At 48.3% G+C, this 27503-nt stretch overlaps 1 protein-coding gene across 6 annotated transcripts in view; it reads right to left on the bottom strand.

Annotated features, from left to right (window-relative positions):
- smarca4a (SWI/SNF related BAF chromatin remodeling complex subunit ATPase 4a) overlaps positions 1-27503 on the bottom strand; it is a 168279-nt gene that overhangs the window by 6982 nt on the left and 133794 nt on the right. For 5 of the 6 annotated variants that reach the window (XM_070867225.1, XM_070867227.1, XM_070867230.1 and 2 more), the window contains exons 21-32: positions 26591-26704; positions 23864-23971; positions 21097-21183; positions 17229-17275; positions 15599-15765; positions 13209-13372; positions 7822-8049; positions 7467-7511; positions 3993-4070; positions 2577-2795; positions 1927-2180; positions 169-277 (exon numbers count right to left, since the gene is read on the bottom strand). In XM_070867225.1, the coding sequence (XP_070723326.1) occupies positions 169-277; positions 1927-2180; positions 2577-2795; positions 3993-4070; positions 7467-7511; positions 7822-8049; positions 13209-13372; positions 15599-15765; positions 17229-17275; positions 21097-21183; positions 23864-23971; positions 26591-26704 (1620 nt within the window). The remainder of the gene's footprint in view (positions 1-168; positions 278-1926; positions 2181-2576; positions 2796-3992; positions 4071-7466; positions 7512-7821; positions 8050-13208; positions 13373-15598; positions 15766-17228; positions 17276-21096; positions 21184-23863; positions 23972-26590; positions 26705-27503) is intronic. The other variant, XM_070867228.1, reaches the window with a different exon arrangement.

Below are 27503 nucleotides of genomic sequence, written 5' to 3'. Positions count from 1 at the left end.
GGACAGGCGGTGGAGGGAAGGACATTTTTTTGAAACCTTGGAAAAGTCCATGCGGCCTTTTCGGAAGCTGCAGTGACCCCTTCCACTGAAACCCAGTGCATTGCACACTTTTGAATTCTATGGACACTGTACTGGCCACTGCAAGTGGTGATGCGGGAGCGAGCGTACCTTGATCTTCCGGAAGTCGACGGGTTTGCGGATGAGTTCATAGTACTCTGGAAGCTCCTTGCGAGATGGAAGTTGAATGAAAACTTCACTGAGCTGTCGGCCAGTACTGCTTTAAAACAGAAAAAAAACACATTATCAGCCATTCACTGCACAGAAGGAGTACAGTGAGATATAAAGTGTCTGCCGGCACTGCATAATCTTAGTGGCATAACACTGCCATCTCACCCATAATACAACCCACACTAACCAGCCTTTTAGTAGTACATGCTGTCTTAGTGTCTATGCTAATTACAGACTTCAGAATCCCGAGCTTCAGCTTTGAGAAGATATGCTGGAGCATAGAATCTTATGGTACAGAAAGGGGCCATTCAGCCCACCGTGCCTGTGCCGGCTCTTTGAAAGAGATATCTAGTCAATCCCACTCAACGTTCCTGCTGAACTGCGCGGCCGCTGTCTAGAGGTCCCACGCAGGCTGCTCACCAGCTTTTCAATGGGAGATTTTGCCCATTAAAGGGACTGCGCACCCAAAGAAAATGAAGGGAACATTGGTCCCACTCCCCTGCTCTTTCCCCATAGCCCTGAAATTTTCTCCCCTTCAAGTATTATTCAATTCAATTTTGAAAGTTGTTATTGAATTTGCTTCCACTACCCTTTCAGGTAGTTCATTCCAGATCATAATAACTCGTTGCATCAAAAAGAATTCTCCTCATCTCCACTCTGATTCTTATGCCAATTATCTCAAATTTGTGTCTGCTAGCCTCCCCGCTGGGATAATGGGAAAAGGTGTGGTAATGAGCTATACAGACCAGAAGATCCCAGGCTCCATCCCTACCTCATGCCACACACTCAGGGCTAGAGTTGGGATACTACATGTGCTTTTGGCCACCTTGGCTAAGGGGGGGGGGGTGAAACAGCTTCTGTTCCCTATCTGATCCCTATCCTGTGACTCCTGCTCGGCATGTCTGCTGAGAATGGCAGTGGGCTCAGCTGTGATAGCGTCCATGACCAAACAACCTCCTGGAACACAATGACTAGTCTCGACACCTGGAGAATAGTCACATGGGAGGGACTAGTCTCTGGAACCCTCACCCAACTCATTTGTTAGAGAGAAGTGGGTGGATTACATTGGGGGAAACACTCAGATCTTCTTTAGAGTGGTGTAGAGAGAAGCACTCCCTGTCCAGGAGGTGCAGAGTGAGGCCGATCCTCCCTGTCCAGGTGGTGTAGGGTGAACACCCTGAATTGACCAGTTCTACATGGGATAAATTAATGCAAATTTGATACCAGCAAAGAAAGTGGTCCAAAAGCAGCAAGAACAGGTGGACACCAGTAACACAACTGTAATCAAAGTGTGCACAGTATCCTGCTCCCTGCTCATTGATCTCACTGTTTCACACACGGTGACCCTCTCACTGACTTCCCCCCCAGTGACCTTCTCACTGACCCCCCCCTCCACTCCCGTGACCCTCTCACTGACCACCCCAGTGACCTTCTCTGACCCCCAGTAACACACCCACTGATCACCCCGGTGACCCTCTCACTGTCCCCTCACCCAGTGACCCTCACTGACCACCTCGGTGACCCCTTCACTGACCCCCCCAGTGACTCTCTCACTAACCTTCCAGTGACCTTCACTAACCTACCCCGGAGACCCTCTCACTGACCTCCTGGTGACCCTCTCACTTACCCCCCAGTGACCCTCACTAACCCCCCCAGTGACCCTCACTAACACCCCTCCCCGGTGACCTTGTCACTAACCTGTCCTTGTATTTAATCACCGCCTCCACAGTTTTCTTCATTTTTTTGGTGAGGTTGGGTGGGTTTGGCGATAGTTTTTCAGCCGGTGGCCGCCCTCGTTTCTTTTTCTTCTTCTCATCGTCATCCTTGTCCCGGCTGCTGCGCGTGCTGGTGGTCGCCATAACCACGGGCGGGTCGACATCTCTCTTTCGCTTGCGGGCTTTTTTCTGACGCACCTCTTCTTCAATCTCCTCGAGGTTGCCCTCTTCTATGGCCTGTTGGGGGAGAACGAGATCACAATGAAACCCATTCTTTTTGGTACCTTATTCAGCCAGTGGAGTGTGTGTGTGGGTGTGGGTGTGCAAACCTGATGTGATGGGATATACCAGATGTCCTCTTATCCCTTTCCCTCTGTACTGTTCATTCACGGAGGGACACGCAGATCAGATGTTTCCATTGCCATGGAATTCAACCAACAGATACAATCAGTCCTTCACCTAATTTCTCTGACCATATCCACTAGCTCCTACCGCGACCGTATCTTGTGGACATGCAGACTGCCTCTGGAAGGCTTTATCCCCTTAGGTGATGGTGCGGTGTTTGTCCTGTGCTGCTCATGTGTAAAAGATCCCGAAGACCGGGACTGCATTCCCACGCACTCACACTCCTACCTTGAGCCACTGTTTCTCGGTTAAGGAGTCGCTGTAGTCCACTTCCTTCCGCTGCCGCGAGCCTCGGCCGAACATCTTCTCCTCCTCCTCCTCGCACGTCAGCCTCTCCACCTCAGCATCGTCTTTCAGGATCCAGTTTGGGAGCTCGTCCTCCTCCATCAGCCGCGGCTTCCGCTTCGGGTTCCTGGCCTCCTCGCGGCGACGGTCCAAATCCATTCGCTAAACCAAACAAAAAGGGACACAACTGAGCAGACCTCCTCATTCACATCCTCTTCCAGTTCTGGCTCTATAACTTCTCACCAGTGGAACCTCCTGTGCTCGCTCAATGAGCTGGGAATCATACACCGATCCACCACCCCCCCCCAACCCCAGCAGGATCACTAAGCCCACCCCACTGCAGGATTTCCCCAACCGCTGCGAGACCCCTGTTCAGACTGCGGGTGCAGAGTGAGCAGCTCCCATGTTGAAGGAATAGTTCACACCGTACTCAAAGAAAGAAAGAACTTACATTTATATAGTCTTTCACGAACTTGAGAAGTCCTAAAGCGCTTTACAGCCAATGAAGTACTTTTGAAGTGTAGTCACTGTTGTAATACAAGAAATTTGAGCACAGCAAGCTCCAACAAACAGCAATGTGATAGTGACGCGATAATCCGTTTTAGTGATGTTGGATCAAGGATAAATATTGGCCCAGGACACCAGGGAGAACTCCCCTACTCTTCTTCGAATAGTGCTGCATCCACCTGAGAGGGCAGACGGGGCCTCAGTTTAATGTCTTATCCGAAAGATGGCATCTCCAACAGTGCAGCACTCCTTCAGCACTGCACTGGGAGTGTCAGCTGAGATTATGGGCTCAAGTCCCTGAAGTGGGACTTGAACCCACAACCTTCTGACTCAGAGGCGAGAGTGCCACCCACTGAGCCATGGCTGACACCTCTTGGTGCCCCAGCAGGTAGAGACTGTAGCACTAAACCAGGAGGACCAGAAGGTCCTAATTCAATTCTCTATCTGTACAGAGACAGCTGGTTTCAGCCAGATCAGCAGTAGAGTAAGGCTGCTAGAATTGGCCTCAGAACCCCTGAATTAGAGAAGGGTAGGGTAGAGCAAATCAACCAGAGTACCGGATCACTACACAGAGGATCCCGATGGAAAATGCATCTGTGGACACTGGCCAAGGACAGATGGCACCAACTGTGACGCATTCCAAAGGTTGAATATGCGGGTGACATTTACTGTCTAGGGTCACACACCAACCATGGCAACTTGGTCAAGGTACCAGAGGGCTCAAGGGCCCATGGAAACCGTGTACCAGCTGGAGTCAGGGCCTTCAGGGGAGGAGATTAGAAAGAAATCAGGGGGGGAAAAAAATGGCCCAAGAGAGTCGAAACTCCCGCCTGTGCATCCGTCACTGCTTACCATGAAGAGATCGAATTCCTCTTCGCACCTGGCTATCATCTGATTCACCGTCTCATCATCAGGAACCTCATCTTCTTCCTATAATCAAACAGCCAGCAGGTTAAAGGTCGCACGATGGAGGGGACACAATGCAGCCAATTCCCTCTGCAACCTAAATAATTCTAAATCGCTTTGCTTTTAACTGGCATTGCTCTTTAGAAGTCAGTGGGAGGAGGGGGACACGATGCACTAACGTACTGTACCAGAGAGTCCTCAGGTGCAGTTTGAAAGCCTGACGTCCTGTATCCCGTTGCAAGTCTCCAAGCTCGGCCTGGCCACCAACAGGAGATGCCGAGTGAAGGCTGAGCCCTCCTCACAGTGGGTCGGTGAGGAGTGTCAGCTTGTCCAACACCACCAGGCAGGTGGCAGAGTCACACTGCCGTTTGCCTGGCCAACCAGCCAGGATTTCTGCACGGCATATGGGAAGAACGTACAAGAGACAAAGAAATAAAAAAATGGGCAATAACATTTAAAACGAGCTCTTCGGCATGTTACTAATTGGATTCAACATCTTTCCGTGGCTCCACCTTCTCGAGGGCAAATAGGGATGGGCAATAAATGCTAGCCTTGCCAACATCCCATGAACGAATAAAAAAAAAAGGACGTGGTGACTTCGGGAGTAACCAAAGTTACTATATGAGTGCAATGGGCCACAGGCTGGAAACCAGCAGCGGATTTAGTGGTCATTTGCACCTGGTTTCTGGACAGTACAGGGTTGCAGTCTGAGCCTAGTGGCTAACCACCACGAGGTGCTGCGTCCAACGGCGGCAAAGACAAACCAAATATCCGATCAATAAATCAAAGACGTGCGATGCTTCAGTACCCGCTCTCTCAACCAACTGGCCAAGGAGATGCCGGCATTCACCCACCCAGCTTCTCAGGGAGACTCTAATCCGTGCAGCGCAGGAGGCTACGGATAAAAAAAAATACATAATCAAAGCAAACACCCACACCTCCCCCACCATGATCATTCATACATAAAATAGGGCAACATGCGGAACCGATGCTTAGCAAACTGCGACCGCGTCGTGAACATGAAGCTGGAATCATGAGGCGCACATTCCACACAAGGCTGATCGCTGACTCTCATTTCTGGACTGAATTCACATTAACTGCAGTCAGCTTCACAAGCAACGCAATGAGCTTTAGATTTACACTGATGACCATTTAAGGGAATGCACGCCGCACAATTATAAGGAGATGTAACTCAGTGCCCTGGGACTCTGGATAATACATAACGTGGCAGTGATAACTAAGTGATGTTACTGAGAGCCTTATACTGAGGGTGGATGTAACAGAGAATGTTATATTGGGAGCTTCATAATGAGTTGGGGTGGGGGGGGGGGGGTGAGTAAGAAAGAGGGTGTATTAACTAGGAGCCTTATAATGATGGTGGGGTGAGTAACAGAGAGGCTATTATTAATGAAAGTCTTGTACTGAGGGTGGGGTGAGTAAGAGAGAGAGTATTATAACTGGGAGCTCTATAATGAGGGTGTACTCTATGTCTATTTATGCTCCCGTGATCCAAAACAGCATTTAACGTTGAAAGATCAGACGTGCACTTACAGATAATGCAGGGAATTAATTAGAAAAATGAAGAAACAAAATCAATGGGGCTGAAATTCGCTTTATAACGCTGCCCGTTAGCACTGGTGCTAGGCGGCAAAGGTCTACCTTCGACGGTAAGCGGTGTCGACGCCTCGCCCTAAATTCAGTCGGCTCTTTGGCAGTGGCACCAAGAGGCAACGCTGCGCCGGCTAACGCCACCTGCGTGGTGACATCATCCAGCATACAACACCTCTTTGGATGTCTCTGACACGATATGTGCTTTGTATGGCTGCCGTACAAACAGGCAGCCGTACAGCCTGGAAAAAGTGGTCGTAAAAGAGCGGATCTCAGGCAGAATCGCCCAGAAAAGAAAGGTAAGTTTTTCTTTTTATTCATTTCTGCATGTTTTCATTAGTTTTAAGAGTGTGTGTGTGTGTGTGGATCGGAAAAGTTTTAGTTTTTTTCCTTCCCGTTTCTTTTCTAGCATGGCGGCAGCCTCCCGCCCAGGAAATTCAGTCGGCCTCCTGAGCTCCCGCCCGAGGATGAGTGTGCAACGCCACTTTTTATTGCTGCTCTGTCATCTCTGGGCGTGAAAACTGAATTTAGGACTTTCTGAGGCTGTACCTAACGCCCGGCGCTAAATTCAGCACTCGGGCGGTGACACCGCCTCATAAACGGCCATGAGCAATTTTGGCCCCAATGTTCTTTCGGTACTCTTTACAGGCTCTGCAATTTCTCCCCGTTATTCCCCACATCTTATCTGGAGGTAAGTTGGCTGAGGGGGTTGGGGAATGGAGGGGAACCACAGCCCTCCTGCTCGCAGGGGCACGGGACAGGAATGTCACCGTCGGGTGAGATGGGCAGCTGATCTCCAAGGTCCCGGCCCAGAAAGATATGACTACAACTGTGGCTAATCAGTGACGCAAGTCAAAAGGCGGGTGATTTAGCGATTTGATGACGTAAATGTGCTGCAGACTAGGAACCATATTTAATCACCTCCACCTGCGATTCAGCTACCTCCAAGCAAGGACGGGATTTCCTTTCTGCATTGCTGCGTGCTCATAGACCACTTCTTTTTATTCCTGAAAGGAGATCCTTTGTCGTTTCTCCGGCCTTGTCCCACCAACCATTAGCAGCAAAGGCCTCTGCAGCAATGGGGCGGAGGAGGAGGTAGACCTAACCCTCCCTGCCCATGGGGGCAAATCTCCACCTCTTGCACCCAATACCAGGAACACTCTCGTTGGGAGCTGTTGAACCATCACTGATGGTTCAAGCAGAGGTCAGTTGGAAACAAATAAAGAATCATGGAATTATACAGCACAGAAGGCGGCCATTCGGCCATCATGCCCGTGCAAGGTCTTTAAAAGAGATATCCAATTAGTCCCACTCTCTTGCTCTTTCCCCATAGCCCTGAACATTTTTCCTTTTCAAGTATTTCTCCTTATGAAAGTTACTATTGAATCTGCTTCCACCGCTCTTTCAGGCCACACATTCCAGAACATAACCACTTGCTGCATTAAAAAAAGTCTCCTCATCTCTCCCCTCCTGTTGTTTGAGTAAGGAATGGTCGGCGAGCGTGGGATGTGCAGAATCCTCACAGCTTCCCCAACTTAAATCCAAAAATAAATGTGAAATAATCAGTAAACAAGTCCCCTCTCTGACAGGAAGCTCCTGTGTCTCTTACCCAACACTTGTGAAAAATCTTTTGGCAAAAGTCTTCACATCGACAGAAAACCCTCGACATCGCTCCTGCTCTTTTATCACATGATTCGTGCACAAAATTTAGTTACATTTCGCCAAAGACCCGAAACAAGAGGAGCCCTCCGGCACAGCCTGAGATTAAGATGATAAGCAAACGCAGGTCGGACTACAAACTAGTCTACTTACAGTATGTCCTTCCGATCCTTTCACTTCCGCTGCCACAACCTCAGACTACGTTTAAGGGGGAGAAAAAAAACAACAAATATCTCATTACTTCATTTTTTTAGTCACCAATGATTACATGGAAAACTTGAAACAAAAAATGCATTTATTAGAAGTCATCCCCGCTATTGGCAGGGCCAGTGAAATTCTGCGCTAATTAATGGAATATTTGCACGTTGGATAGAATATTTTCACATTGTATGGGATATTTGCACCTTGTATGGAATATTTGCACCTTGTATGTGGATCTGTGCACATTTTAAAGGCTCAGGGGGTCACACAGTGGCTCAGGTTAGACAGGATTCCCTTTAACACTCACTTCATCCTGCTCCTCATGTTCCAATATGGCCTGGAGAAACGCCCGCCTCTCGTGGCTCGAGGACTTCTGATCGAACATCCCGGCTTGGATGACCTTCTGGTCGACATTGAGCTTGTATTTGGCCGCTGCCAGAATCTTCTCCTCCACGCTGTTCACGGTGCACAGGCGCAGCACGCGCACTTCATTCTGCTGCCCGATTCGGTGAGCGCGATCCTGAGCTTGTAAATCCTGAAACCAGCCAAAGTTACATCGCGGGTCAGAAATGCTGGCTTTTTTTCTTCCCTTCCTCCCTCAACGATAAACCCCCATCCTCCTCTGTGTTAGATCTCAGCCTAGATCATCATAGGCAGTCCCTCGAAGCGAGGATGACTTGCTTCCACGCCAAAAAGGGACGGCCATCAGCCTAGAAGGTAGGCTGGAACACCAGGAGGTGCAATGGAGCACCCCGTGTGACTGGTCTGGAGCGATTGTCAGCTTTCCCCGCATTGTGGCTGGGATTGTGAAAAACTGAGGACCATCTCCTGAAGGCACCAACTCCCCCTGGGGTACATACTTCCCCATCCCACTCCTGAAGCTCTCTCCTGTAAATGCCGACACCCTCCGATACCCCATCAACAGGCTGGGTCTCTTTTCTCTTGGAAAGAGAAGGCTGAGGGGTGACCTACTGGAGGTCTTTAAAATGATGAAAGGTTTTGATAAAGAGAGAGCGTTTCCACTTGTGGGGAAGAGCATAACTAGTGGCCACCAATATAAGACAGTCACCGAGAAATCCAATTGGGAATTCAGAAGAAACTTCTTTACCCAGAGAGTGGTGAGAATGTGGAACTCGCTGCCACAGGGAATGGTTGAGACAAATAGTATCGATGCATTTAAGGGGAGGCTGGACAAGCGTATGAGGGAGAAGGGATTAGAGGGTTATGCTGATAGATTTAGATGAGGAAAGATGGGAGGAGGCTCGAGTGGAGCATAAATGCCGGTATGGACTGGTTGGGCCGAATGGCCTGTTTTTGTGCCGTATATTCTAGGGAATCCTTTGTAAAGTGGACATTCTTCATGACCATGCCTAGGCACAGGGTTATTGCCTATTGAACAGAAGCAAGGACCCTGGCTAAACTTTCCCTCCCTCTCTAACTCTGGGATACCGAGTCCAACGGTAGCAACCCTACCACTTCCCTGGAGATCACCAAATCACACAACACAGAAGGTGGCCATTCAGCCCACCATGCCGGTGCAGGCTCTTTGAAAGAGTTATCCGATTAGTCCCACTCCCTCTGCTCTTTCCCCATAACCCTGCTAATATTTTCCTTTTCAAGTATTTATATAATTACCCTTTTGAAAGTTACTGTTGAATCTGCTTCCACCACCATTTCAGGCAGTGCATTCCAGATCACAACCCGCTGCGTAAAAAAAATTCTCATCCCCCCTCTGGTTCTTTTGCCATTGTCTTAAATCTGTGCCCTCTGGTCACCGACCCTCCTACCAGTGGAAACAGTTTCTGCTTATTTACTATATCAAAACCCCTCATGATTTTGAACACCTCTATTAAATCTTCTCTTAACGCTCTCTGCTCTAAGGAGAACAAGCTCAGCTTCTCCAGACTCGCCATGTAACTGAAGTCCCTCATCCTTTTTTTTTTCATTTTTGTACCATGTTTTGGTATCACACTGGAGAAATAAAATCTCACTCGTCATAACAATAAAGGCCCGTTTCCTGAGGAGGCTACATAATGAGCATCAAGAAACCTGGCTCAGTGACTGAGGAGAAACAAGTTATCAATAGTTAATGAACAGCCATAGGTGGGGAGATAAGTGGGTTAATTACTTCCGCCTGTTTATGGCAGGGCCATAAACCCATAAACAGAGAGCAGTGTAAGAGATAATCAGCGAGCACTCCTCTCGGCCTTTATCCGACTGCACCTATTTGACAGCGAGAACGCACAACTATTAAAAACTCTGATGAGGCCTGGCACACACACACACACACACACACACGATTTACAATAATCACTGCCCCTCCCATGCTGCTCCCTGGATCCGAGGAAGGGGATTGGATCGTAACAGTGCAGGCTCGCTCTCCGCTTTGCAGTGATTTTTGGGACCACCACCAACTCCATGATCCCCTCCAAGTCACACACCACCCTGACTTGGAAATATATCGGCTGTTCCTTCATCGTCACTGGGTCAAAATCCTGGCACTCCCTCCCTACCAGCACTGTGGGAGTACCTTCACCACACGGACTGCAGCGGTTCAAAAAGGCGGCTCACCACCACCTTCTCAAGGGCAATTAGGCTTGGGCAGTAAATGCCGGCCTTGCCAACGACGCCTACATCTTGTGAATGAATTAAAAGAGGTTATCAGTTCAAATCTCACTGGGAAATTGAATGCAATAAGTCTGGTCATGGGCTTCCACCAGATAAAGCGACCATGAAAGCTGCGTGGATTGTCGTACTAACCGAGCCTGTTCATGAATGTCCCTCGGGGAAGGGAACCTGCCCTCCTTATCCAGTCTGGCTTACAAGTGGCTCCAGCCCCAAACCTCTTCATGCCCTGTGATGTGGCCTGGCGAGCCACTCGGTTCTAAAAACAATCGCCATCAGCCAATGTTTCCTTTAATATTTTTTGTTGGGTATGCGACCCCTTTAAGGGGCTGTGTGGCCCATTCAAAATACCTCGCAAAGCGTTTTTTCCCCTATATAAAAGCCGGTGAGCCGGCTGCGCGGGCCCTGCAGAGCGTCGCACGGCAACGGGGGGGAGACTAGAACTAGACAGAATAATCTTAGAATAATAGACTGCCCATTTAAAACTGAGATGAGGAGGAATTTCTTCTCTCAGAGGGTTGTAAATCTGTGGAATTTGCTGCATCAGAGAGCTGTGGAGACTGGGACATTAAATAAATTTAAGACAGAGATAGACAGTTTCTTAACCGATAAGGGGTTAAGGTGTTATAGGGAGCGGGCAGGAAAGTGGACGTGAGCCCATGATCGGATCAGCCATGATCGCATTAAATGGCGGAGCAGGCTTGAGGGGCCGTATGGCCTACTCCTGCTCCTTTTTCTTAAGTAACGGTGCACTGTGACACTGGGCCCCTGCGATTCCTTTGAGCTGGTGGCTCCTGCAGTTAAAAAGGACCTCTCCACAACTGTCCATGTGGGCAATGGGAGAGGTGGTGAATAAAGGAACCCTGACTACTTGCCCTAAGGCCTCTGAGCTGTGCGTTTATAGCTTCATCAGATGCTTAAGCAAGGAAGATTACCGATTGCAGCCTGCCTCGGGATGGTGATGGTCAAAGGTAGCCATTTAATGTTGCAACCCAAGACTCGGAAAGAGAATTCTGTGTGTTAATTTCTGATGGCTGCAATTATAGAAATTGACAGCTGTGAAAGTGTTGCTGTGAAACTTTCAGTAACAGTCACTTCTAACTGCAGACCTGGCACCTATGGAGCTTTTGTTTCACAGACAGACTGCGAGTACAAAACCCAGCAGGTAGGATTCATAACAACATTTCTGATGCCCTCTAAAGGATCTGATTGGGAACAATTCGCCAGCTTGGAGAAGCTCTGCCCAATTCCACGGGACGAATCAAGGAATCGAGCCCTTCCTATCTAGAAAGGCACTTGAGCAGATTTAGTATACTGTATTCACTGCTCATGATGTGGTCTCCACATTGGGGAGACCAAACGAAGACTGGGCGATTGCTTTGTGGAACACCTCCGTTCAGACGGCAAGCGTGACCCCGAGCTTCTGGTCGCCTGTCATTTTAATTTTCCGCTCCACTCCCACTCTGACCTCTCTGTCCTTGGCCTCCTACACTGTGTTCTAATAAAGCTCGAGGAACGGCAGCTCATCTTTCAATCAGGCATTTTACAAACTTCCGAACTCAACATTGAGTTCAACAATTTCAGATCATAACCACTGCTCCCATTTTTCAGGCAGCAGTAGCTGTTAATGTTTCTGCTTTTGTCATTTACAGCTCCTCTAGACCCATCTTTTGTTTCTTTACTTGTCCCGTTACCACTCCCTTTTGCCTCGCACCATCATCCCTTCCCTTGTGTTTTTTCCTTCCCTCCCTCCACCTCTACACTTGCTTAAAACCTGTAACCTTTCCCAGTTTTGATGAAGGGTCACCGTCCTGAAACATTAACTCTGTTTCTCTCTCCACAGATGCTGCCTGACCCGTTGAGTATTTCCAGCATTTCCTGTTTTTATTAGAGCAGATTGTGCTGTCTAACCAGGCCTGTGTTAACCCTGCTACCAACACCCCATCACATGGACACGATGCTCAGTATTAGCGCAGCAAGTCCTCGCACATGAGCCACATCTTAGCATGAACGATTAGCACGGGTGAGGGAGGCCACTTGGCCCGCCCCTCCGTGGCAACGCATGAGCTAACCTCTTAAATAGTTTGAGTTTATTCCTCCCGCCCCTCCTGCCTGAGCCCATTAAAAGATATTAATCGCTCGGTGGTGTAATTGTAACTGCTCTTGGCAGTCGAGAAATGGGCGACAGCGGGTGGCCGCCATTTTTGACCCCCCCCACCCTGCCCAATTTCCTAATCCGTTGACTGCGATGGGTGTAAAATGGACGGCTGATCTGCTGTCGCCCGTTACCCGCCCGGTGGGAACAGTTACAATCGATCCCTTTGTGTGCAAAGTGCTTCCTGACATCAGTCCTGAAGTTAGCCTCTCCCAGTTTGTGTCTGTGTCCCCATGGCCCGTAGTCATAGTGAAACCTGAAGTGGTGACTCAGGAATAACCGTTTTTATTCCATTTAGTATATTTTATATCCCAATAAAACCCTTGCTTCCTTTGAACACTCAACAGTTCAAAGTTCATAGAAGCAGCACAGAAGAACATAAGGCAGTAGGAGCAGGAGTCGGCCATTAGGCCCCTCAAGCCTGCTCCGCCATTCAGTAAGATCATGGCTGATCTTCTACCTCAACTCCACTTTCCTGCACCGTCCCCATATCCCTTGATTCCCTTAATATTCAAAAATCTATCGATCTCTGTCTTGAATATACTTAAAGCCACAGCCCTCTGAGATGGAGAATTCTAAAGATTCACCACCCTTGAGTGAAGAAGTTTCTCTTCATCTCAGTCCTAAATGGCCGACCCCTTATTCTGAGACTGTGACCCCTGGTTCTAGACTCCCCAGCCAGGGGGAAACATCCTCTCTGCATCTACACCATCAAGCCCTGTAAGAATTTTGTATGTTTCAATGAGAAGGAGGCCTTGCAACCCGTGCTGACTGTTTGAAAAAGCAGTCGTGCTGAATCCCACTCACCCAGCCCGCTTTAGGTGCGTAACTCTGATGGTGACATTCACCGTGTAGGTGAACTGCGCGCTGCCTGGAGAGGAGGGGGTCGTGCGTTGGCTTCCTGCGGTACTCACTTGGTGCGGGTTCCAGTCGCTGTCAAAGATGACGACGGTGTCCGCGGCCTGGAGGTTCAGGCCCAGGCCCCCGGCCCGAGTGCTGAGCAGGAAAATGAAGTAGTGGGAGTTAGGTTCGTTGAATGTCTTCAGCAGCATGCCACGGTCGTCGGACTTGGTGGTGCCTGGAAGAGAGGGCGAGAGCTGGTTATTAAGACGGCACACGGGGTGGAACCAAACCCCTGCCCTTCCACCAAGTTAGATAGCTCAGTGCCGGCGCCACGCTCCTAACTGAAGATATTGTTCTTAGAAGTCCGGGGGGGGGCAAAGGGAAATCTTAAATTTTAAAAAAAGTTTCCAGCTACTCTGGTGATATTTGTGCAGTGTGATGGTATCCCGGGCACAGTAATGTTACTGGACTAATAATCCAGAGAATGCAAGTTCAAATCCCATTTAAAAATAAAACACTGGTATTGGTGGAAGTGACTGTGAATCTGTCAGATTGTCGTAAAAAACCCAACTGGTTCACTAATGGGAATGGAAACCTGCCGTCCTTACTCGGTCTGGTCCTATTAGCATTGGGCTCTTAACTGTCTTCTGATTTGAAGAAGAAACCCCACAACCACCTGCTCAAGGCAACTAGGGATGGACGACAAATGCCAGCAAGAATGAATAACAAAAATATCTGGCCGATTTGCTGGATGTAACCAGTGATGTCCAGAGTGATGCACAGCATCACCTGGTGGTAGATTGATTCCATAACAGCCACAGAGAAATCATCGAATCATAGAATGATACACCACAGAAGGCCATTCAGCCCATCATACCTGTGCCGGATAAAGTAAGGCCCTTCAGGGAGCCAGGGCATCAGTCGCAGCTCGTCTATCATCCCTCAGTGTCTTCAAAGTTCCTTCAGTACAGCGTTGAACTACCGAGCTGAAGGACAAACTCACCTAGTCCAAACTGGGAGAATCTTTAACCAGGGTGCTGTGTGGGAAATCAGGCTGGCAAATGTTTGGATGTATTCCTGGAGGTTATATCACGTGACCTTCTGGGGGAGGGGGAGCGGGAAGGGTGTGTGTGGGAGCAAGAAGAGACTGTGAGTGGGGGGTGTGTGGAGCGAGGAAAGGGGGTTGTGGGGAGCGGGGAAGGTGTGTGTGTGTGTGTGGGGGGGGGGGGAACGAGGAGAGAGTGCGGGGAGGGGGTGGTTCTTCCACCCGGCCTCCCTCTGTCGCGACATCACATTTGGAGCGGGAACCAGTTTCTCCCGGAAATCCAGCCGGTGCCACCCGGCATCTGCCCGTATAAAGCAGGCACACAGGCAAATAGCGCCACAGTTTTCAATAGGGGAGCAGCACCATGACAGATTTCTGCAAAATTAAAATTTCTCTCTTTGGACACTTGGGCCATACTGGCATGGACCCCCCTTCCCTTCTCTCCCCCATCCCTGCACCAGCCAGTGTGACAAGCTTCCGCTCCAGGATCCCAGTGCCGCTATGCAGCCAGTGGCCCACAAGCGCTAATGTCCACACCCCCATTTTGCAATTGAAACCCCCCAGGATTCAGCATGTCTGAGTCAGGGAGGATAGAATTCCCACCTGCTGTACTTCTGACAGTGCAGCGGGGTGCCAGGAATTTCTCGGTTCCGGACTTTAATATTGAAAAATAGTACGGGAGCTCCCCCTGATGGCTTTCTTGGTAGGTGCCTTTTGACTGAGCGAGCCTGTCTCAGTTAGGTTGCCAGTACAGCCACTACAATTGGCCTCAGCACCTCTGAGTTAGGGAGGGGGACGGGGTGGTCGGCATGAAACAAAGTCAGCCAGGTGTCCTGCTCCTGAATAGTACCTAGTTACCCAACTCCACCCTCTGCTGATGACTATTGGTGTGTTTGGTTATCAGGTGAAGTTAGGATTAGGCTAGGTTGTGATGTTCTGACTCAAATTTTAACCTAAAGCCCGTCAGGAAATTGGGATCGGGTGCAAATGACTTCAAACTGGCGCTGCATCCAATCCCATCAGTTTCCTGACGGGCAGCTGACCAATGTTCCCTGTGAGCTGCAGTTTATTCCGCGTGGCCTGTTTCTTTTAATGCGCAGTCTCTTTAAATTTCTGCGCACGTGCAGTATTTACAATGTAAAAGCCGGTGAGCGGCCTCCGCGGGACCTTTCAAATTACTGTGCGGCTGCACGCACCTTGGCGGGAACATTGCAGGTGACTCCCGAGTGTCTAGTCTCACAAAATGAAGAGCTGTCACTTGGATGAGGTACGGTGGGAGGAGGGGAGCGGGGGAAGGTGGAGCTGCTTGTGGAACTGTATCCCTAGAGGGAGTGAGTACCTTCAGGATCGTGGGATGGGAGGGGTTGGGGGGCGGGGGGGGGGGGAAAGTCGTCGAACACGCCAGACCACACTCACCGTCCAATCGGAGGTACTTGAAGCTGCGGTAGGCAAAGTAGTCTTCCATGATGGTCATCAGCGAGGTCATCTGGCAGAAGAGCAGCACCCGGTGATTGGTGGCTCGCAGCTTGGGGAGAATCCTGTCCAGCAGTTCGAACTTCCCCGAGGCCCGGTACAGGTCGGCCCTGTCAGCGAACAACACGATTCAACGGGACTCCACACCACTCTCCCGCTCCATGCCAGACAGGCAGGCACGGCAAGCATTCCAGCCCAACATTAAGCGTTATTTTGAAAACAATTCTTCTTGGCTGGCAATGCCTCAGATTTAAAAATCCTCATCCTTTTTTTCAAATCCCTCCATGGCCCTCTCCCTATCTCTAACTTCTTCCAGCTCTACAACCCTCCGAAATATCTACGCTCCTCCAATACTGGCCTCTTGGGCAGCCCTGATTTTAACAGCTCCACCATTGGTGGCCGTACCTTCAGCTGATTGGGCCCTAAGTTCTGGAATTCCCTTAAAACCTCTTTGACCAAACTTTTGGACACCTATCTCCTTCTGTGGCTCGGTGTCAATGCTCCTGTGAAGTGCCTTGAGACATTTCACTACGTATAAATTCAAGTTGTTGTTGAATGTAATCTCACTGATTGCAGACACCCTGTGATGCTCACGTGCACACACCAGGGCCCCTTTGGCTTTGGGGTATTTGGCCATTGGAAGGCTCTGGGTTGGCTGCTTGTAAGCTCAACACCAATTCTGTGGCGTCAGCAGCCACCAGGCAACAGCTCGAGACATCGGCCTTCCCTCACCTCTATCCTGCTGGCACAGCAACCAACACACTCAGAGAATCACTGTCCAAGCTGCCTAGCTTTGAGCCACTGTTGCTTAGGACCATCAGGCAATGAAAGCACTATAGTATTTGAAGTACTGATCAGAGAGAGATCACGTGTTAACAGCTGGCTCCTTATATTCCGAGAGCGATTGAGTGGTTCTCTACAGCTCTGCTTGTATGTGGAAATTCTCTGTGTGTCCCACTCTTGGGCCACAGACACTTTCAACTCATGATCTTAGCCGGTCAGATAAATTGTTGCACCGTCCGTGATTGGGGAAACAGCTCAGGTCAGTGCGGCCTGTACAGGATAGAGCAGGGTCTCAAGTTCGAATCTTTCCTCAGCTGGATCCCGGCTACTGATTAGACTCAACCTTACACACTCCATTAGTGAGAATCAACCTTACACGCTCTGTAATGTGTGCACCCACGAGTATGTTCACAGGCTGGTAGAACTGTTGAGTTGTGAATCGCTTCGCCAGTCACATGATGTTCACAAGACTCAATAAAACCCCAGCCAGTTGGGTTCAGGAGACCCACATTGAGGCAGGTGGTTGTGAGCCTGGTGGATGAACTGGTAATATGTAGTGTGATTGTTAAACCGTTACTAATAACCCAACTAGTTCTTAATAGCAAAGTGTTGCTATGAATTCTTAAGTAAAGAACCCATGAAGCAATACATTACACGCTCCATTAGTGAGACCCAATCAGAGAAACTTAACCTTACACACTCGATCACTGAGACTCATCCTTACACACTCACTCCATACGCGACTCTCATGGCCCCGGTGGGTGCGGCTATGTAGTCAGGTCTTACTTACCCTTGTACAATGCCTCCAGTAAATCCTAAGTGTTCTGAAAAAGACTCCTGGTTGGGAAAGAAAAAAAGATGAAAAGGTAAGTAGGAAGGACACAAGCAAACACTGCAATATCCCGAGTCCTCGGGGAGCGCTGCAGCCCTGCACCCGGTATCCACTTAACTCCGTCACAGAATCACCAAACTGCCAATCACACTGTCTGATTTGCATCATGCACCTTGCGGTTTTCAATTTGGATGGTTTTCAATTTTCACAATCACATAAGCCGATTTCTAGATCCCACTTCCAGGGAATCGTACAGAACAGAAGGAGGCCATTCGGCCCATCGAGTTTGTGCCGGCTCTTTCGAAGAGCAATCCAGTTAGACCCACTCCCCCGCTCTTTCCCTATATCTCTGCAATTTTTTCTCCTTCAAGTATTGCCTCTTGAAAGCTACAATTAAATCTGTTTCCTACATGCTATAGAAACATAGAAAATAGGTGCAGGAGCAGGTCATTTGGCCTTTCGAGCCTGCACCACCATTCAATATGATTATGGCTGATCATGCAACTTCAGTACACCACTCCTGCCTTCCCTCCCTACCCCCTGATCCCTTTAGCCATAAGGGCCACATCCGACTCCCTTTTGAATATATCCAATGAACTGGACTCAACAACTTTCTGTGATAGAGAATTCCATAGGTTCGCAATTCTCTGGGTGAAAAAGTTTCTCCTCATCTCGGTCCTTTATGGCTCACCCCTTATCCTTAGACTGTGACCCCTGGTTTTGGACTTGCCCAACATCAGGAACATTCTTCCTGCATTTAATCTGTCCAATCCCCTCAGAATTTTATATGCTTCTATGAGATCCCCTTTCATTCTTCTAAATTCTAGTGAATATAAGCCTAGTCTATCCAGTCTTTCTTCATATGTCAGTCCTGCCATCCTGATAATCAGTCTGGTGAACCTTCGCTGCACTCCCTCAATAGCAAGAAGTTCCTTCCTCAGATTAGGAGACCAAAATTGCACACAATACTCAAGGTGTGGTCTCACCAAGGCCCTGTACAACTGCAGCAAGACCTCCCTGCTCCTATACTTAAATCCTCTTGCTATGAAGGCCAACATGCCATTTGCTTTCTTTACTGCCTGCCTACTTTCAATGACTGGTGTACCATGATACCACCTCTCCTTTTACTAACCTGTCACCATTCAGATAATAATCTGCCTTCCAGTTTTTGCCACCAAAGTGGATAATCTCACACTTAGCCACATTATACTGCATCTGCCATGCATTTGCCCACTCACCTAACCTGTCCAAGTCACTCTGCAGCCTCTTAGCATCCTCCTCACAGCTCACACTGCCACCTAGCTTAGTGTCATCTGCAAACTTGGAGATATTACATTCAATTCCTTCGTCTAAATCATTAATATATATTGTAAATAGCTGGGGTCCCAGCACTGAACCTTGCGGTACCCCACTAGTCACTGCCTGCCATTCTGAAAAGGACCCGTTTATTCCCATTCTTTGCTTCCTGTCTGCCAACCGGTTCTCTATCCACGTCAATAACATCATCCTCAATCCCATGTGCCTTAATTTTGCACACTAATCTCTTGTGTGGGACCTTGTCAAAAGCCTTTTGAAAGTCCAAATACACCACACCCACTGGTTCTCCCTTATCCACTCTACTAGTTACATCCTCAAAAAATTCGAGAAGATTTGTCAAGCATGATTTCCCTTTCATAAATCCATGCTGACTTGGACCGATCCTGTCACTGCTTTCCAAATGCACTACTATTACATCTTTAATAATTGATTCCAGCATTTTCCCTACCACCGATGTCAGGCTAACCGGTCTATAAATCTCTCTCCCTCCTTTTTTAAAAAATGGGGTTACATTAGCTACACTCCAACCCATAGGAACTGATCCAGAGTCTATGGAATGTTGGAAAATGACCACCAATGCATCTACTATTTCTCGGGCCACTTCCTTAAGTACTCTGGGATGCAGACTATCAGGCCCTGGGGATTTATCGGCCTTCAATCCCATTAATTTCCCTAACACCATTTCCTGACTAATAAGGATTTCCCCCAGTTCCTCCTTCTCGCAAATATTTTCGGGAGGTTATTCATGTCTTCCTTAGTGAAGACAGAACCAAAGTATTTGTTCATTTGGTCTGCCATTTCTTTGTTCCCCATTATGAATTCACCTGATTCTGACTGCAAGGGATTTACATTTGTCTTCACGAATCTTTTTCTTTTCCCATATCTATAGAAGGTTTTGCAGTCAGTTTTTATGTTCCCTGCAAGTTTACTCGCATACTCTATTTTCCCCCTCCTAATTAAATCCTCCTCTGCTGAATTTTAAATTTCTCCCAGTCCTCAGATTTGATGCTTTTTCTGGACAATTTATATGCCTCGTCCTTGGATTTAACATTATCCCTAATTTCCCTGGTTAGCCACGGTTGAGTCACCTTCCCCGTTTTATTTTTACGCCAGTCAGGGATGTACAATTGTTGTAGTTCATCCATGTGATCTTTAAATGTCTGCCATTGCCTATCCACCGTCAACCCTTTAAGTATCATTCGCCAGTCTATTCTAGCCAATTCATGTCTCATATCATCGAAGTTACCTATCGGGCATAATAATCCCTGGAATTTATTTCCAGGGTGGGAATTCTGAGCAGCCTCGACTGAATTGCTTTCAATTGCAATCCGCTCAGGAAAGTGCTGGATCCTGATTAATAGCAGAGCACAGCTCACACAATGCAGAGTAGAGGTCAATGGCCCAAGATGGGCATCGTTATATACACACACGGCACATCCACATCCGAATGGAAAACAGAAGCAGAGACGATCGTCCATCTCCTGCTTAGAGAGCAGTGGATGCAAAGGGATTCTGAAACAGGGCAACTTCATATTCTGGAGTTTGCTGGAAACTGATTTATGGTAAGAACAGCGACCTCCACAGGCACCCTGTATTATTACTGCAATAATTCAACAACTTACTGTGCAGAATTTCTGTAATCATTCTCAATTTAAAAAATAAAATACAACATTGACAAGAATTGGATGCTGAGTCACTTTGTGTACCCAGTGACTCTGGCACCAGAACTGCAATACGAGTTTGGTGTTAAACTATTTACCGTCACAACGCCCCAATAGGTTAGTGTGGTGCTGAGCCTCTGAGACCAAATCCTTGGTCTGTGCAGAATTCACTGATCTCGGACACGGCAGCAATTACTGCGTTATAACTGCCCCTGCACGCTTGTGCTAGGTAGGAGGAAATGAAGAAACCAGGCGTGGTTCCTGTTCCTGTTTACTATCCAGAGACATCGGCGCACGTGGAGACTTTGGGCAAGGACGACGTTGGGATTGCGTGTGATGCCTTCCATTGTTATAAAGCCCCCGGACTCGTCTTATAGATGAAGCGTAGATGCTTGGTTCAGGGCCGTCAGTTCCTGCAGAGCCAAACCCCGCAAGAGGCATCATCCTCATGTATATGCACACGCACAATCGTGTACTGGAACAACCAATGCACATGTGCACACTCACAACTGTGCATGCTCACACACACATGCAGATTTTCAAGCACAGGTCTCTGGGTAAGTATTCAGGAGCAAGAATCTGGCCTGGTTTTGCTTACGCTGGCGAGATTCACACCTTCTCCCTGAGCACCTCGACCCCACTCTGCAGGTCTCTGTGCAGCGGAAGTGAGATCAGGAGAATTACAAACGTGAACAGATTGCGTGAGAGTGACTGGAGTTTAGCTAATCTGCTCAGTTCAGATAGGTGATGTATTTTCGGGGGCTCTGATTCTGGACCAACAGTGTTGTTGCCTCGGTGTGCCATCCATCACGCAGTCACACTGGCACCTAGTGGGCAGAGCCGCTTACCTCGATGTGCTGGAACATGTACGGGTGGTTACAAATCTTCCTCAGCTGCATAATGGTGTTCATCAGTGTCTTTGTGCCTCCTTTTCCCTAAAAGGAAAGAGGCAAAGAGCTCACAGTTCAAAGGCAGAACCTGGCCTGAACAGAGTGCGCAGAGGTTAAAGGTTGTGACACAAAATAACTCAATTGAAATATATTGGATTTTGAGGGGGATTGGTATGGTAAATGCCGAGAAGTCGTTTCCCCTGGCCGGAGAGTCTAGAACTAGGAGGCAGAGTCTCAGGATAAGGCTTCGGCTATTTAGACTGAGATGAGGAATCATAGGATAGAATCATAGAAGGGTTACAGCACAGGAGACCATTCGACCCAGCGAGCCCCTGCCGGCTCTCTGCAAGAGCACATCAGCCAGTCCCAATCCCAACCCTTTCTCCGTAAGCCCCGCAATTTTTTTTCTTTTTGTTACTTATCCAATTCCCTTTTGAAAGCCACAGTTGAATCTGCCTCCACTGCCCTTACAGATCGTGACCACTTGCTGCATTAAAAAAGTTTTTCCTCATGTCGCCTTTGGACCTTCTGCCAATTACCTTAAATCTGTGTCCTCTGGTTTTGGAACCTTCTGCCAATGAATTTCATCACTCAGAGGGTTGTGAATCTTTGGAATGTTCTACTCCAAAGGGCTGTGGATGCTGAATCGTTGCGTATATTCAAGGCAGATATTGTTAGATTTTTGGACTGTCGGGGAATCAAGGGATGTGGAGGCCGGGCGGGAAAGTGGAGTTGAGGTCAAAGATCAACCATGATCTTACGGAATGGCGGAGCAGGCTCGAGGGGCCGTAAGGCCTACTCCTGCTCCTATTTCTTATGTTGTCCAGAAGAAGACATTCTTCACTGATTTTGGGACAACAGCCTGTCCTCCCAGAGACAGAAGGCCAGAAACAGTCTATATAAATGTTAATTCACAAATTTCAAGGATCGTATGAAGATTGCAAAGCTGCCAGCAGCTTTTAACCTTGTGAGTTCAGGTTTCAATAGAGGAAAGGTTGCACAGACTAGGCTTGTATTCCCTTGAGCATAGAAGATTAAGGGGGTGATCTAACTGAAGTATTTAAGATAATCAAAGGGGTCGACAGGAGATAGGGGAAAACTATTTCCTCTGGTGGTGGGTGGGGCGCGGTATCCAGAACAAGGAGGCATAACCTTAAAATTAGAGCTAGGCCATTCAGGGCGATGTCACACAAAGGGTAGTGGAAATCTGGAACTCCCCCTAAAAGCTGTTGAGGCCGGGGGTGAACTGAAAATGTTAAAACGGAGATATTACAACACAGAAATGCCACATTCGGCCCAATTGGTCAATGTTGGTGTTTATCCTCCACATGAGCGGTCTCCTAATCTCATGTGCACAACCTCCTGCCATATTGCTTATCCCCCTTACCTTCAATCACCATCCAACTCCCATTCACCCATCCGCCCTGTGCTCGCTGACCTACACTGGCTCCCGGTCCAAAAACAATTTTAAAATTCTTATTCTTGTTTTCAAATCCCCCCATGGCCTCGGCCCTCCCTATCTCTGTAACCTCCTCCAGCACTACAACCAACATTCCCGCTAAGCTGTGCAGCTGTCTGGAGGTCCCACACAGGCCTCTCACTGGCATTTACATGCAACAAATCGCGCCTGTGTGAAAATTTGAATGGGCTGCGCAACAAATTAAAGGGACCGTGCACCTAAAATAAAAATTAGAGGGAATATTACCTACAACCCTCCGATATCTCTGCGCCCCATCAATTCTGACCTCTTGGACATCTCCGATTTTAATCGCTCCACCATTGGCAGCCGTGCCTTCAGCTTCCAATGCCCTAAACTCTGGAATTCCCTCCTGTAATGTATGCACCTATGAGTATGCTCACAGGTTTGTAGAGCTGTTGAGTTGTGAGTGGCTTAGCCAATCACATGTTGTTCACAAGACTCAATAAAACCCCAGCCAGTTGGGTTCAGGGAATCCACGATGAGGCAGGTGGTTGTGAGCCTGGTGGATGAACTGGTAATGTGTAGTGTGATTGTTAAACCTTTGCTAATAAACCAACTTGTTCTTAATGGCAATGTGTTGCTATGAATTCTTAAGCAAAGAACCCTTGAAGCAAATACATGACACCTCCTTAAACCTCTCCGCCTCTCTCTCTCTCTCTCTCTCTCTCTCTCTCTAAGGCGCTCGTTAAAACCTACCTCTTTGACAAAACTTTTGCTGTAATTTCACCTTATATGGCTCGGTGTTAAATTGTTTGATAATCGCTCCTGTGAAGCGCCTTGGGACTATTTACTACATTTAGAGAGCTATATAAATGCAAGTTGTTGTTATTCTTTAATGTTGAGATGATCTCTGCTTCAATCGGGCGTTCCATGACCCTTTGTTTAAAACAGTTGTCCTGCTCTCTGTCCTAAATGTCTTACATTTAACCTTTTATCCTGCTCTAGACCCCCTCAATCACTGGAAACAGCCCGTTTCTGTTTACCCTGTCCCAGCCCGCCATCATTTCAAACGCCTCGATCAAAACACGCCAACCAAATTTGCAAAGCCACAAACAGCCTGGCCAAAACTTCGGCAGATGGAAGTGACCCAAATACACGGCCAGCCACCAGAGATAGCCAAAGTCATTGGCAGGCCGCATTGTATCGCACGAAAGCAACGCGTGACGAATAAAGGCGATTAATAACTAACAGTGATGGCCCCGGCGAGGGGGTCAGTGCTGGCAGATAACTGGGCCGTTTCCAAACCTTTTTGTCCTTCTCTGAGCCGTCGGTCAGCAGCACGCCCTTGGCCTGCATGTGGCGATACAGGACCCTCTGCAAAGCCGACATGTCGCATTTAATTACGTATTCCACCTACGAGGGAATAAAGCAGCATTTCAACCGGGGCCGGAGCATGGTGCGCAGAGTCACTTGTCGCGGTGCCGGAGTTGGCCAGTTTACCCCACGAACCTCGTCTCAGATTCGGCCTCTCGCACACCCCCCTCCTCTCCTCACCCTGTCATTGGCGGCCGAGCCTTCAACCGCCCAGGCGCCATGAGGTGAGTGTACCCACATACAATGCAGGTATGCCCACACACGAGGTGAGTTTTTAAAAATTATTTATTCACGGGATTAGGCCATCCCCACTTGCCCTTAAGGTGGTGGTGGTGAGCACCTTCTTGAACGGCTGCAGTCCATCGTAGCAGTTTTCTTAGTATGACTGAGTGGCTCGCTAGGCCGTCTCAGAGGGCAGTTAAGAGTCAACCACATTGTTGTGGGTCTGGAATCACAAATAGGCCCAAACCGAGTAAGGACGGCAGCTTAGAAGAATGAGAGGTGATCTTAGGAAACATATAGGATTTTGAGGGGGCTTGACAGGGTAGATACAGAGAGGATGTTTCCCCTCGTGGGGGGAATCTAGAACTAGGGGGCATTGTTTCAGAATAAGGGATTGCCCATTTAAAATTTCTTCTCTCAGAGGGTCATGAATCTTTGGAATTCTCTACCCCAGAGAGCCGTGGAGGCAGGGTCATTGAATATATTTAAGGTGGAGATAGACAGATTTTTGAACTATAGGGGAGTCAAGGGTTATGAGGAGCGGGCAGGAAAATGGAGTTGAGGCCAAGATTAGATCAGCCATGATCTTATTGAATGGCGGAGCAGGCTCAAGGGGCCAAATGGTCTACTCCTGCTTCTTTATGTTCTTAAGGGTTTTTACTTACAATCTGGTAGTTTCATGGTCACCATTACTGATACTAGCTCTTTATTTCATAATTTACTGAATTTAAATTCCCCAACTGCCATGGTGGGATTTGAATTCACATCTGAGGATCATTAGTCCAGGCCTCTGGATTACTAGTCCAGTAACATAACCACTATACTACTGTACCCACACCAATGCAGGTATGACCACACACGAGGTGAGTGAACCCAATGACTACCAGTGTAAACCCAGTGTGGGTCAGTGAACTGACATCCTGGTGTACCTACAATAAGAAAGAAGTTGTGGTCTGGTAAGGTCAGACATACTTCTTCCTGTTTGCCAGAGTGCGACGGAACAGAATAAAAGGACACTGGGGAAGCGGGGAGCGGGGGCAAGATGATCCAGATAAGAAAGAAAATAAAGAAATTAAACTGTGTGGACTGTGAAATACAATCTGCTCCCACTGAACTCACCCCATTCCCTGAGTTAGTGCGTGGGGCTAAGTGCTCGAGGAGGGGGAGAGGTGACAGGGCTCTCAGTAAATGAATGATCATATTAGCAACCAATGATCTGACAACATCGCTATATTCTAAAGTTTAGTCTCACTGGTCAGGTAACTGTTAGCAATACAGCGAGCTCCCAGCTGCTGTGCATTTACAATTAACTGTGGGAATTTATTTTATTAAAATAGGTGTCAGCAAGTTGTCGAATGTTCTGGGAGGCATTAGAAAATGTTACAGAAGTGAGGCAAATGTGTTTGACATTGAATATAAAAAGGTGGTGTGTTAAATCTGTACAAACAGTGATTGCTATGGGACGATGCAGACGTCCTATTTTGGAAGGATATTAGAGCCATGGTAAGGGTCCAGTGAAGCATCACTAGAATGAATAAGCATGAAAAAAGGCTCGTTTTTTTCCCCACCAACTGGAATAGAGACAGTTAGGGGGGAATGTAATAGTGGAGCTCTGTCACTTCCATGTGACGCTGTAGTAACTCCCAGTGAGGTGATGCTTTTTGGGGAGGGATAACTAGACTAAAAAACACTCAAGAAGCTCGACACCATCCAGGACAAAGCAGCCCGCTTGATTGGCACCCCATCCACCACCTTAAACATTCACTCCCTCCATCAGTGGTGCACCATGTCTGCAGTGTGCACCATCTATAAAACACACTGCAGCAACTCGCCAAGGTTTCTTTGGCAGCACCTCCCAAACCTCTACCGTCTAGAAGGACGAGGGCAGCAGGCACATGGGAACACCATCACCTCCAAGTTCCCCTCCAAGTCACACACCAACCTGACTTGGACAAATATCGCCATTCCTTCATCACCGCTGGATCAAATTCCTGGAACTCCCTCCCTAACAGCACTGTGGGAGTACCTTCACCACATGGACTGCAGTGGTTCAAGAAGGCGGCTCACCACCGCCTTTCTTAAGGGCAATTAAGGATGGGCAATAAATGCCGGCCTTGCCAGCGACGCCCGCATTCCGTGAACGAATAAAAAGAAAGATCTGTTCGGAGACTCAGGTGGGTGAATTGACCACCGGTTATGTGGAAGTCCCATCGCAGACTGAACCAAGCCTCATGTGGCGATCCCAATCAGCTCAGTCCAGCAGAGTCAGTGATGTCAATTTTGAGGCTGTAGTTACTATGGCTATGGCAACAGCCATTTAAAAAGCCTCCTGAAATAGGTGTCAATTCCCCGCCATTCCTAGCCCCCAACCAACACAATCCCACAGGACTTTAAACTGCTTGATTTCACCGCACACTGTGAGGGAGAGGCAATCACCTTCTCAGGTAGCTGGGCTTCTACTTCCTTTTTCAATCGCCTCAACAGGAAGGGGCGGAGAACCTTGTGCAAGCGTCGGATGATCAGAATGGTCTCCTCTTCATTTAGGTCCACCTGTGTGACATTAACAGACGACGGGACGTTAAGCAAAATGGTGCCAGCCCGACGATTTAGGTTTCTGAAAAGGAACGCATTTAAAAAAAAACTCCATCTTATTGAAAGACTTGCATTTATATAGCGCCGTTCACGACCTCAGGACGTCCCAAAGCGCTTTACAGCCAATGAAGTATTTTTTGGAGTGTAGTCACTGTTGTAATGTGGAAAACGTGGCAGCCATTTTGCACACAGCAAGCTCCCACAAACAGCAATGTGATAATGACCAGATAATCTGTTTTTTTATTGGTGGTGTTGGTTGAGGGATAAATATTGGTCAAGACACCGGGGAGAACGCCCCTGTTCTTCAAAAAGTTTGAAAAGAGATTTTTTACGTCCATCTGAGATGGCAGATGGGGCCTTGGTTTAACATCTCATCCGAAAGACGACACCTCCGACAGTGTAGCGCTCCCTCAGTACTGCGGTGAAGTGTCAGCCTGGATTATGTGCTCAAGTACGTCTGGTGTGGGGCTTGAACCCATGACCTTCCAACTGAGAGGCAAGAGTGCTCGTTACCCACTGAGCCATGGCGGACAACTAAGAAAACAGCTGGCAATGGCCAACAGCACCCAGCTCCATTGCAATAATAAATAGCGCAGCAAGACTCAACACACCCCTCCCCCGTGTTCCCCCCCCAAAAAAAACATACCTAGAATCCCTCCAACAGGCAAGTCGTGCCTCCCACCATGGATGTGGCAGGAGACCCCCCAGCGTAAAGCAGCCATCACATAACACAGAGCCTCTGATCACATCGATCTTA

The sequence above is a fragment of the Pristiophorus japonicus genome, chromosome 24 (assembly GCF_044704955.1).
Source record: "Pristiophorus japonicus isolate sPriJap1 chromosome 24, sPriJap1.hap1, whole genome shotgun sequence".
In the NCBI taxonomy this organism is placed as follows: domain Eukaryota; kingdom Metazoa; phylum Chordata; class Chondrichthyes; family Pristiophoridae; genus Pristiophorus; species Pristiophorus japonicus.
Note: the sequence above shows the minus strand (reverse complement) of the source record. Positions and strands in the feature narration are given on the sequence as shown.